The sequence below is a fragment of the Rhinolophus hipposideros genome (assembly GCF_964194185.1).
Source record: "Rhinolophus hipposideros genome assembly, chromosome: 8".
NCBI classification, from domain to species: Eukaryota; Metazoa; Chordata; class Mammalia; order Chiroptera; family Rhinolophidae; genus Rhinolophus; species Rhinolophus hipposideros.
Genome location: NC_138054.1, coordinates 91,927,849 through 91,939,926, shown reverse-complemented (window position 1 = coordinate 91,939,926; position 12,078 = coordinate 91,927,849). Strand labels below are relative to the sequence as shown.

General features: G+C 57.8%; 1 protein-coding gene across 1 annotated transcript in view; it reads right to left on the bottom strand.

Moving 5' to 3' along the window:
- Positions 1-1,330: 1,330 nt before the first annotated feature.
- ACOT7 (acyl-CoA thioesterase 7) overlaps positions 1,331-12,078 on the bottom strand; it is a 91,804-nt gene continuing 81,056 nt past the window's right edge. The window contains exon 9 of the mRNA XM_081057353.1: positions 1,331-1,734. Coding sequence (XP_080913479.1) covers positions 1,636-1,734 — 99 coding nt within the window. The 3' untranslated portion in view covers positions 1,331-1,635. The remainder of the gene's footprint in view (positions 1,735-12,078) is intronic.

Below are 12,078 nucleotides of genomic sequence, written 5' to 3'. Positions count from 1 at the left end.
AACAACCGCTCCACTAAGTGCTTTGCTAGCCTAGGCTCCTCCCAGCTGCCCTGGGAGGTGGGTTTTAGGTACATACATAACTTGCCCAGAGCCACACAGATGAGTGGCCAAACCAAGAATGAATAGAGAGTCTGAGGCCAGGGCCCACCTTCTTATGAAGGATATAGGTGCCCTGGGGGCCTGCCTCCCTCAGGAAGTCCCCCAGGGCTCAGGTGCTACTGGGGGCCGGTGTGGCAGTCTCTGGTTTCACAGATATTGGTTTGGCTGGTCCAGGCTGGGCCGTCTGCTTGGGGAGGACTCATCGTTCCCAGCCCAAGGCACCCCCCATCTTATGGTTGGCGCAGGGTGTGGGTGGAGCTAGGGAGGCCCTCGGGCTGAGGGACAGGGTGGGGTTGCTGTGGCCTCCAGTGGGAGCGTGTCCCCTCCCCCTGCTCCCAGGCAGGAAATAACCCCGTCAGCTGGGACTGGGGCCCGAGACAGATTCCGAAGCTCTTGGCGGGTGTTTCTGCACATCTGGAGCTGCGCTCCCTCTGGGCCTAGGGAGCTGCGCATGAGGCTGCAGCTGTTGGCAGCCCGTCTCCACCTCCAGGCTTTGGGGATGAGCCTGAGAGGAACGTTGGTAGAGGGGTCTTGCTCAGCTGTGGGTAGGGTCCGGGGGCTGGCCCCTGCGGTGGCCTTGGCAGCACATCTGCCCTGACGCTGCTGGACCAGATGCAGACAGTGACACGTATGCACACTGGGTGTGCACGCACACAAACGCACACACACACGGCCTCACAGATCCACCCACACATTGCCCCTCAGACTCCACCCCACAAGCCATCCCTACAAGCCCCCTGCCCAAACGGCTGGGGCAATTTCCATGTCAGGCACCAGCTGGGAGGCTCCTTCCCATAGAACCCCTGCCTCTTGCTCCTGAGAGCCCAGGTGAGGGTGGGTGCGTCCAGTGAGAAGAGGCCACATGCGGGGCTGTAGCTCCATCAGCTGAGTTCAGCGCCTTCGGCACCTGCCCGACTCCCCTCATGCACCCCCTCTATGGGAAGGCTACACAAAGCTCAGAGCTGCCGTTCTGCACCAGCCAGACAGGGCAAGTGCGGCGCTGTGTAGGGCCGCGGGGTCCGGGCATGGAACCAGGGCCCCAGGGGGAAGGGGCGCTCTCTCCAGTGAGCAAGTCATCAGGCAAACACGAGTGGGTGTTGCTGTGCCTGAGGTTCTGGGATACCACAGGTACGGGCAGTCAGGGCAGGGGTGGAAAGGGCGGGCCCAGAAGGAAGACAGGTGCGCCAGTCCATGGGAGCTCCCCAAGACAAAAGACCACGTAGGACGGAGGTCCAGCCAAACAGCAGCTTTATTAGTAATGCTGGAGTCTTCACATACCGTACAGTGAACGTGGAATACTCTCCAGGCTCCAGGGAATGCCTCCAGGGATCGGGGACAATACTGTGTAGCACTTACACACTGAAATGATATAAAGCTTTGGTGTACAGGTTTTCAGGAGAGTACAGGTTAATACTGCGAGACACATACTGCACACAACACCAGCTCTCAACGTAAATTGGGTTTTTGGCGAAGGGGGTAACTTCTAAGTGATGAGACGCTGGGGCTGCTCCAGGCCCAGTAGTAGGAGGTGGGCGTCTAGGGCTGCGGCTCGGCTTGGCCCTGTCGTTTGGCCTTCATTTGCAGGTACCGCCCTTTGCCTTCCTCAAAGCGCTTCTTCTCGTCCTCGGTCTCGGGCTGTGGGTCACACACAGGAAGAGGCAGGTTAGACCCATGCAGGACCTGGGACTGTCTAGGTGCCAGCCCCAAGCCCCAACTTCCGGACAGGCCTGTCTGCCAGCTGAGACGCCTGGAGGGGCCAGGGCACCTCCCATGGCACAGCTCCACTGAGGGGACACCAGGAAGGAGCCCCTGAAGGGTTGCAGGGAGGCAGCCAACAGGGAACTGGCCGAGCTCTGTGGGTACCCCCACTTCACCTTTCACAGCCGTGGAATCCCACTCCCGGTGTCTCTTTGGTAATGAACTTCAGCTGGAAATGTAGTTCACGTGAAATGTGGGAGGGAAGACCTACAGCAGAGCTGAGTGGGGAAGGAAAAGAGGGACCCTGTCGGGGAACCCCATATTTGCTCCCCTCCCAGGAATGCCAGCTGCTCATGGTCTCTGCCCCAAAGGACAGTGGGGACAGACACTGTACTGGCCATGTGACCTTGAGAAAGCCACTTCACTGTACCAGGAGCAACAGCGACCGCTTTTTGGGTGGGGAGCCCTGGACAGAACGGATGCCCAGGAAGTGGCACCTTGAGTCCTGTCACCCCTTCTCTGCTGCTTCCTTCCTCTGAGCAACTAGAGTAGCTGGGTCACCATACTGAGGGGGTGTAGCCAACTGACCAGCAGAGATTTGGCCAAAGGTGGGGTTTTGCCCAGGATGGCCCTGGTTCATGCCTGCTTGGGGGTAGTATGACGGGGCCCCCTTTCACTCTCAAGAGTGGCCTGGCCTGGCTGCCAAGTGGCGTGGCCCCAGGGCAGAGGTCACCGCAGCAGAATCAGTCATTCCCGAGGCCCATCCTGTCCTGCCACAGAGCTCTCTTGCCCACTGGGCCGGAAATTCAGGTTTAAAGAGCCGTGCAAATTCTTCTGGGATGACATTTCCTTGCGACACTTTGAGGGTGTCTGAAAACTGAAGAAATGGGGCAGCTGCCCTTCATCCACAATGACACCAGGCCCCAGCAGCTATTTTTAGGCCCAAGTGTTTTACAGACAAATGGGATATTGGCCAAAGAGAGAACAGAGCCGGAGGATGGAATGTCAGGTTAGACCCAATGTTCCTCCCTTTCAGCCTTCTCAGAAATTGTTCTCCAAATGTCACCAGGTGTAAACCGTCAAAACCTTGCGGCTTGGAGCCAATGGAACACTCAGGTATTTAAAGGACAGTGATGGTGCTCCTTACAGGGGTTCCGGTTCCCATCTGACCAGTCTTCGAAGCACACGTGGAAAATGGTGGCTTTATCAAGACATGGTACTGAAGAAGGCCCTCCTGTTGCTCTGGTTTCATCTCTGGCTGACTTTTTTAAAAAAATAAAATTGGAGGCTATGCAATTTGACCTGAAACAGCCCAGAGAAAATGAAACGTTCCAATTTTAAGCAGGCAGTTCTAAGGGGGGCAAAATCCCTGAGCTTCCTGGGGCCTGGCGGACTCGGAGCCCGGCCCTTGGTGCTGAAGGCACCCCATGAGGATAAGGCCACGTCATGCTGGGCACCGCTGAAGGCTTCTATGCACATCCAGGCAGAAGGCGCTAGAACAGGACTGTTCAAACCCGGGAATCTGGAAATGCAGATTCTGGTCCAGTGGGTCTCGGGGTGGGGAGCTGAGACTTAATTATAACAAACGTGCAGGTGTGCGATGCTGCTGGCCCAGAGACCACTTTGAGCGGCAGGGCCCCGGACCCTGTCTAACCATCCTTGCCCCAAATGGGGGATGGCCGATGTGGCCATAATGCAGGGTCAAGGCCACCAGGCGAAGACAGCAGGGCCTTCTCCTCTCCCTCCCTGTGGAACTTGTTTGGTGTGGCCGAGGAGACTTGTGGCTCCCCTTCAACCACAGCAGTTAGAGGCCACAGCTCAGCAGAGTGGCCCTTCTGGGGTCCCCACTGTGGGCAGTGCATGTGGGGTCCCGGAGCTGAAAAATGGGGTGTCAGGGCCTGGTGGGAGCTGGCTGAGAGCAGGAGAAGGGGAGATGGTGGGCTGGACCCCATGCTAAGGTTCCTCCTGGCTCTGAGAGCCCAGCCCCTCTCTGCTTGGGGTTCTGGAGCAGGCTGGCCCTCCCTCTAGCTGGTGGAGTTTCCATCCCTGGGGCAGGGAAAGAAGGCAAGAGGCTTGGAAAGAAAAGGACTTCTCAAAAAGCAAGAGTGTGTGCCCAGCCTGCTGGCAGGACCGCAGCACTGAGGGGACAACCGCCTGGGCCCTCTGCCGAGCCCACTGGAGCCAGGTCCAGTCTAATGAGAGGGGACTTCCTGTTTCTCCAGCCCACTGGCGTTTCTGCAAACTGGCAGACGTGGCATTCCAGCAAGGAACTTGGTCCCCAAGTGCCTGGGTCACCAGCCAAATGCTCTTGTGGCTCAAGGGAGCTGGGAGGGCTCCAGGAGTGGTGGCAAATGGCCCTGTGGAGCAGATGGCATGAGCTTGGGAGCCGTTATCAGGGCTGCCCTGGACAGCGGGCAGGGATGACCCATCTGAGGCCAGGTTCCTGGGGAGAAGACCGCTGGCACTGGGGCTGAGAAGGGCTGCTGGGCCCAGGACAGACCCAGGGAGCAGCCCCACCCACTGCAGCCATCGCTCTGTCCATTTGTCCGTCTGCCTATCTATCCACCTGTCTGTACCATTCACTTTGCTTCTTTCCCTTGAGGATGTGTACCGCTGTTCACTGGAGTGAACAGAACTCACTGCAAACCTGCAGCAGGTTTCCCCAACTCCAAAAGGGAGGTGAAGCTTTTCTGATAGTTTGTAGCCACACTGGTTTGGGAACCTACATGCTAACTGGTCTCTCACCAGAAACAATGCCCACTGGGTCAAGGTTCTGAAAAATCTTGAAGTAAAATAAATCTGTTTAACTATGTCTAATCCGGGCTTTCCTAAACTGATTGGTCACGGACTCCCTTCCCTAAGGAACCCCATCTGGGGTTTGACCGAATGGGAAGTGCTATCCACATTCTCCTGCCATCAGCTTGGTGAGTATGATCTCAGAGCTACTAGGCCTGACAGCCCTGGGAGATACCTGGACGGGGCAGTGGCCCGCGGAGCACGGGTGGCCTTCCTGGGACCACCACACTACATGCCTTTCTTGGAGTGGCCTCTTCATTCTGCCCCCAACCGGCCCAGCCTCCCCTCCGGGCCAGTGGCTTCACCGCTTACCAGTCATGGGTCCCCCACAGACTCACCTACATTCCTCTTCAGAAAAATAGGCCCATATCCACCCACCCCACAGGGTTGCTGTGAGGACCACCGTCCTAGTTGTCCCCACTCCACACCAGTCAGTAAAAGCTAACACAGAGAGAAAACAGCTGGCACAAAGGCGCACCTCCCGGGTGAGCACATTACGTGACACGTCCAGAACACGCAAGTTCAGAGAGCAGATCAGTGGTTGCTAGGGGTGCAGGAGGGCTGCAGCTGAGGGGTGCAGCATTTCTCTTGTGACAAAAATGTTCTAAAATTGATGGGTGCACAACTTGTGAATATACCCAAACCCCCCGATTGCACATGTGAACCGCAGAACTGTACGGCACGCAATTCTATTAATATCTCAATAAAAGTGTTCCAAACCAAGAACACCACAAGGCATGTGCTCTTCACAGTCCACAGAACGTCAGAGGGAGGGTCGGCGTGGCAGTGCCCACTCAAAGCCTGGCGCATGAGGGCAGCAGGGCACAGGCAACGCTCGCTGAGTAAAACCGCCGTGCACTGTGAGGCCGAGCCTGCATTCCCTCCCTCTCCACATGCACGCAGCACATCAGGCACATGCCCTGTTTTAGACACTGGGACCCAGCTCCAGGGAGCTGACCTAGCTGACAACACATCAACAACTAGGCAGATTACGCTGACATAGAAAATGACAACAGTGTGGACCAAAGGTGAAGTAGCACAGCGTGAGGGGGTCCAGAGGGCCAGGTGCCCACAGAGTTCCTGGGCAGGTCCTGTCCACAGGGGGTCCCAGGGTGCTGTCAACAGCAAATGGCAGAACCAGGCCCAGCAGGAGACCAAGCCACCCCAAGGAATGGCCGCTTTGGAAAGCAGCAGAGGGCAGCGTCTCAAGAACAGCTCAGTGCAGACCCTCGGGCAGTTCCTTTCACCCCGTGCCTCAGTTTCCTCATCTGTAAAGGGGGAAGAGCCTGTCCCTCCCAGGTCTATGTGGATTCAAGGAGCAGGGAGAGCACCCATGCCATCCCCAACTGGAGGCCTCAGCGGGTGGTGGCCCCCGTTAGCTGGCAGGTGACCTGCCATCGGGGCGGTGGTCAACCTGGGTGACCCTCTAGCTCCCTTCGAACTCCTGGCTCAGGAAGCCCCGACTCTCGGCCATGTCCCAGCACAAGAAAAATGCTGCATTTGTAAGAGCCTGACTCTGGGAATGCTGGTCCTGCAGCAGATGCGAGGAGGAAGGCTGGAGCCGAGGGCCCGCTGGCCAGAGGCCAGTCCACTAGCAAGAATAAGCCAATGACAAAGAGTCCATAGCTCTTAGATACACACTGAGATTCGTCGAGGCGACAATGTGATCCGACATTTGCTTCCAATGAGCCTGGGTGGGGAGACGGGCAAGGCTGGCCTGCGTTGGTAACTACATGGAAGTTCTTTCTTCTCTTTACTTTCGCATGTATTTGAACTTTCTATACTTATTAAAAAAGGAAAACTGACTAGACCAGTGAGGGGCCCCACCCCTCCCCAGGCACAAAGGCCATAACCTTTGGGAGTGGAGTAGGCTGTGAGCGTTCCAGTGGGAACAGCAGGGTCTGGAAGCTGGGGTAGCAGTGCTGGGTCTGGTGGAGGGCCAGGTCTGGGGGTAAGCGAGGTGCCCGCTGTTAGGGCCAGATACCTCCCTCGCCTCCCTCCTTCCACCTGTTCCTGAAGTGCAGCTGTGACAATTCAGTCTAGCAGAGCTTTCCTGAGCTCATCCTCCAGTTAGGCCTGAAGCCCTGCCCTCCACCACATGACCCCAACCGACTGCAGCCACCCACCCTCAGCACCAGCGGGCCATCAGGAGTCCCACACACGGGCACCAAAGGCTGTGGAAGCTTCTCCCACTGGTTCAGCCATCGTGGGACCCGAGGAGGGGCAGAGGCCCAGTGCAGGCCCAGCAATTCCTGTCTACGCGGCTGGCACCAAACACAGTCAATTCTCGTGTCTGCTGGGTGGAGGGGACCGCGGGTGCCCAGCCCTGGGCCTCATGGCCATTCTGATGAGCTCAATATTTGCAGCTAAGTCGTGTGCCAGGATGTGCCCTCAGAACCAGTGCTGTCTGGGGATCATGGGGAGGTAGCTGGCCACCTGGGCAGCACGGCCAAGACACTGGCGAGGCCTGGGTGGCAGGAGCCAGTCCGGGGCTCATCTCTCTCCTTGTCTCGGGATGGTGGTGAATGTTCCAGGCTCCACGGGGCCCCACCAGGCCTCGGAGCAGGATGCAGTCGATGTCAGGGCATTGAGCACCCACCCACGAGTGCTGCCACCCGAGATTCTGATGGCCTTCCTCCCCTGGCTGCCCCGGAAGGTGTCCAGCCAGTGCACAGGTCTCTGAGGATGGTCAAGGGCAGTGAGGTCCTTGCGGCCGCCCCTAAGGGAAATGGGAGCAAACAGGCGGGCAGTGAGGCGTCTGCTCTTTGGTAGCAGAGTCCCTGACTGCTGGCTGGGGGACGCTCGGCGCCCTGATAAGCAGCCCTGCTGGCCAAGTGACTAAGGGGCCATCACTTCCCTGCTGGGTGTGGAGTTGACAATGAGACAGATGGCTCCCTGCACACGGCCCAGCTGCCGCCTCCTCGCAGCCCGTCTCCCTCCATCAGGCAAAGTAAATAAATACATAAGTTGTTGGCTGTTGCTGTTTTTAATGGAGGATTGGGGGCGGCGGGAGAAGGAAAAAACGCCTCTGTGGGAAATCACATTTTCTTCCAAGTGCTTAAGGCTACTGGCAGGAAGGACTGGGGACCCCCGAGAGGTGCCTCCCAGCAGTTTGAGCATGTGTCCACAACCTTAGGGGGCTCAGGTCTTGGGGGGCTCCCCGTGCACACACCAGGGAGAAAAGAGGAGGTGACAGCAAAGGGGATTGCAGTTAGCTCCGGAACACAGACTGGGTCACAGGGATCTGGCTGTGTGGCCTCAGGTACGCTGCCCACCTTCCCAGGGTCAGTTCCTCCTATGTGTAAAATGGGGACTCAAGGTGACATGGCCAAGTGCTTTCTGCAGCGCCTGCACAGGCGGGTCTCTCTCTCTCTCTCTGGTGCTCATATTACAAAGAGCCTCTGAGACCAAGTGCGCTGTGTCCGACCCACAGCACTGCCCGGGGAGGAGGGTGGATGGCTCTGAGGCTCATCTTAAGGTGGCCCTTGGAGCATCATACTCGGCCATGGGGACGGGGGTGACAGCAAGTCGAAAGCACCCTTACCACTCTGCTCAGGGAGCCCCGCTGGCTGCAGGGGCCTCCAATCTGCCTCTTCTCCGTCCTCTTGCTCTTCCTGCCAACTGCTGTCTTCTGGGCTCCCTTCCACTGGAGAAGCCTGTGGCTTTCAGAGCCTGACAGTACACACCAAATGTTTTCCATTTTCCATTTTCTGTGCTTTGAGAATACACATTTGGTACTTGGCACAAAGGGTGAGTGACTAAGTTCCACCCTTGGTAAAATCAATAGCTTGTCCTTTTTGTAATTAATGAATGTCTGGTGCAGAGGTTTCTAGTGGTGATGTAACAACTTCCTGTGAGCCTGAGGGACGCAGACCTTCTTAATTAGGAAGCCACGCAGCGCACTCTCTCCTGTCTTCAGAATGGGAGACAAGCGGGATCTTGGGACAATCACATAGGCAATTAAGATGTCTTCTCATTGCTGGAGCCACTCAGCATGGCCAGGCAAGGACGAGCTCGGCATCCAGGACCCCCAGGCTCGCAAGCAGCTGTGGCCCCACCGTGCAGCTCCACACGTGGACCCCGAACTCAGTGGGGCTGAGCCGGGACCTGCAAAGCCCTCTCCCTGGGGACGGCCAAGGCCCTGACCATCCTGCCTGCTCTCCGTGGCTGCAGGCCTGGACTCATGAGCCCCTCTGATGTGCCTCCACGGGGTCTCACTGAGGCAGCCTCCACGGGATGCAGCCGGTTGTCTCCAATAACCTGACTGCTGTGGAGTCATAGACACAGGGGCTCCCGCCACCTGCAGCACCAGCTCAGGCCCCAAATCACCGCCCTCGTGTGCGGCCGTGAAATCGCCCTGTGTAAGGACCCACAGCAGGCTGCGGAGCTTGCAGTCTGCCCAGGGAAAGGCAGCCAGGGGTGACGGTCTCTGGTAGACGAGGGGAACCAGGACTTGGTCCCGTCTGGTGGGCCCCTCAGCAGGCCCTGCACCGGGCAACAACAGTAATAAAGGCTGTAAGTGCCACTGACGGAGTGCTCTCCATGGGCTGGGCCCGGGCCAGGCCGCGCAAGCTTACTGCGAGCCTCTGGCCCTGTGTGCGCTCCTCTATGTCGAGTCAAGTCTTTCCTGCCCTCTGTCTGAGGCCAGCACCATGCCTGGGACACAGTGGGGACCAGGGGGTCATTTGCTGAATGAACGAATGGTCAAACAAATGAAGATCAGAGCAAGAAAGCCTTAACTCCAAACTGGTGTGGGGTTTGCGGACACACATTTAGGCCTCACCTGTTCCCACTTCCCACAGATGGCACTGTGCCACCGAGAAGCAGCTGGTGCTTACATGCTCAGGGGTGGCCTTGTGTGCCACTTCAGGACACAGCAGGCAGGAGCCTGCTCTGCTGAGAAAGCCTCTCTGCACCCAACGACCCTCACAGGCCTCTCTCCCAATCCCCTAATTCACCTTCCACGGTGGCCGCAGTGGAATATGCATGCCCCAACTCCAGCTAGGACCCCCGCTTTCTGCTGTACCCCCTGCAGGGCCTGTCCAGGCTCCCCTCCTGCAGCTGGCTTCTTGGCAGCACTCAGAGTCAGATCTAACACTGGCCCCGAGAGCCGGCCTCCGGGTTTTCACGTACTGGAGAAATCAATATGGCAAGAGGTTACGTGGATTTGAAGACACAGCACGGAAGCCACAGGAAGCCGATATTCTATGCAGAGAACCTACCACTGTTTTAATGAGAATAGGTGTCATCGGTGCAAAGGGCCCTCTCTGCAGAGCCGGCTATTGAACTCTAACTGGGTGGCTTTCAAAGCACTGGCTGTCCAGCAGAGGCTCGTGTGGAGCTGTCAGGGGCACAATGGGTCTTCAAAAGACATCTGCAGATGGGACGAGTTAAGACGGTCCAAGGCAGAGTCTGGGCTCCCAGCAGAGCGGAGGTAAGATCCGGGCTGGTGGGGGCTGCATGTTCTCATCCACGCCCCATGGTACCCACACCCTGGTTCCAGGGGAGGTGGGACTCACAGGCCATTGGAAGTTCCCAGCATCAACCATTCAGGTGAGAGGAGCAGCTTCAGGATCCTGGCATTTTAACACCACAAGGCAGGCTCCCAGATTAGCATCCGAAACCAAGGCAGAGAGCAGAGCACTGGTCAAGACGCTTCCTGACTCCTCCAGTCCCTGACTCACTCCTGTGGACTGGCAGCAGCGGGGGCGGGGTGGCCCCGCCAGGAACAGACACATCAATCCTGCCACATTCCAGTACATCTGAATTTAAATTAGGGAACAATTAAAAAACCACTCTACCACACCGAGTGTCCAGGACACAGGCATGTACACCCAGGCCGTGGAGCCACCTGGGCTCCTGGGCCATGACAAGTCACGGTGGGGACCTGCTGTCCTCTATCCTGGGGGCGGGACATGGGTTCCCCTTGCCATGTCGAGTGTGTAGAACGGGCCTGGCTGTTGTCAGGAGAGGTGGTGGCTGCCTCAGCTGCTGATGGTTTATCTGGAGGAATGGGTCTCTTGGGAGGCCCCCAGGCCACTCCACACCAGGTGCCTGGGGTCAAGCTCCTGCGGAGTGGGGAGCTGACCACTGCTGAGAGCCTTGCCCCCGCGCTTCCTCTTCAGTGCAGAGGAGTGAGGAGCCTTCTAGTCAGAGCATCACTGAGATAGCGCCAAGAAGGACTGCAGGGAGCAGCCCCCAGCTCATGATGGTGCCAGTGGGGAAACTGAGGCCCAGCCAGGCCAGGGGCTCAGGGTCCTGCAATAGGTTCTTTTTTTTTTTTTTTTTTTTTAAAGATTTTATTGGGACAGGGGAACAGAACTTTATTGGGGAACAGTGTGTACTTCCAGGCCTTTTTTTCCAAGTCAAGTTGTTGTCCTTTCAATCTTAGTTGTGGAGGGTGCCGTTCAGCTTCAAGTTGTTGTCCTTTCAGTCTTAGTTGTGGAGGGCGCAGCTCAGCTCCAGGTCCAGTTGCAATTTTCTAGCTGCAGGGGGCACAGCCCACCATCCCTCGCGGGAGTCGAACCTGCAACCTTGTGGTTGAGAGGACGCATTCCAACCAACTGAGCCATCCGGGAGCTCAGCAGCACCTCAGCTCAAGGTGCCGTGTTCAATCTCAGTTTCAGGGGGCAGAGCCCACCATCCCTTGCGGGAGTCGAGGAATCGAACCGGCAACCTTGTGGTTGAGAGCCCACTGGCCCATGTGGGAATCGAACCAGCAGCCTTCGGAGTTAGGAGCACGGAGCTCTAACCGCCTGAGCCACCGGGCCGGCCCACAGTAGGTTCTTTAGACCAGAGGTGGCCACTTGATTTTGGGCACGTGACAGTCACCCCACGTGACAGTCGCCTGTCTGCAGCACAGGACCAGTCCCTGACTCCCGATGCCAGACAAAACAGCACAGGAGACGCGGTTGGCGTTCTGAAGACTCCAGCTCTCTGTGACCAGACTGGACTGTCACCATTATGGCACCTGGGACACCCACCCCGCCGGCCTCTCCCAGGAGACAGGGAATGGCCATGGAGTGCTGGCCTCGGTAGAAACCCAGGCCTCGTGAGTGGGCGCTCAGTAGCCAAGGTGATGACCAGCCCTTGGAGCTGCCCCGAGCCCTGGGTGCCATGCTCCAATGGGAGGACCTCACAGCTGACAAAGCACAAAAGTACACATCGTCACTGCCCTCCTGTGGGACCCGCTGACTCCGAGTGAGCCTGGGCCTAACAGGAGGGCGAGAAGGATGGCCGCATCCCCGATTTCCCCACTGCCTCCCATTTTAATCCAGAAAACACATTCTTGTCGTTTCAGCGTCTTGACGACTGGGCCTCTGGGCTGAGGCCCCTGCCCCAGTGTCTGCAAGTCAAGGTCTCAGCACCGGTCGGGCAGCCTCATGTTGCAGGTTGGGGTTTCTGCGAGCAAAGCAAACCTGCTTCCAAAAAGACTTCCCCGCTGCCCCCACATGTCGTGGCTGTGCAGTCTCGCCTCGGCTCCTT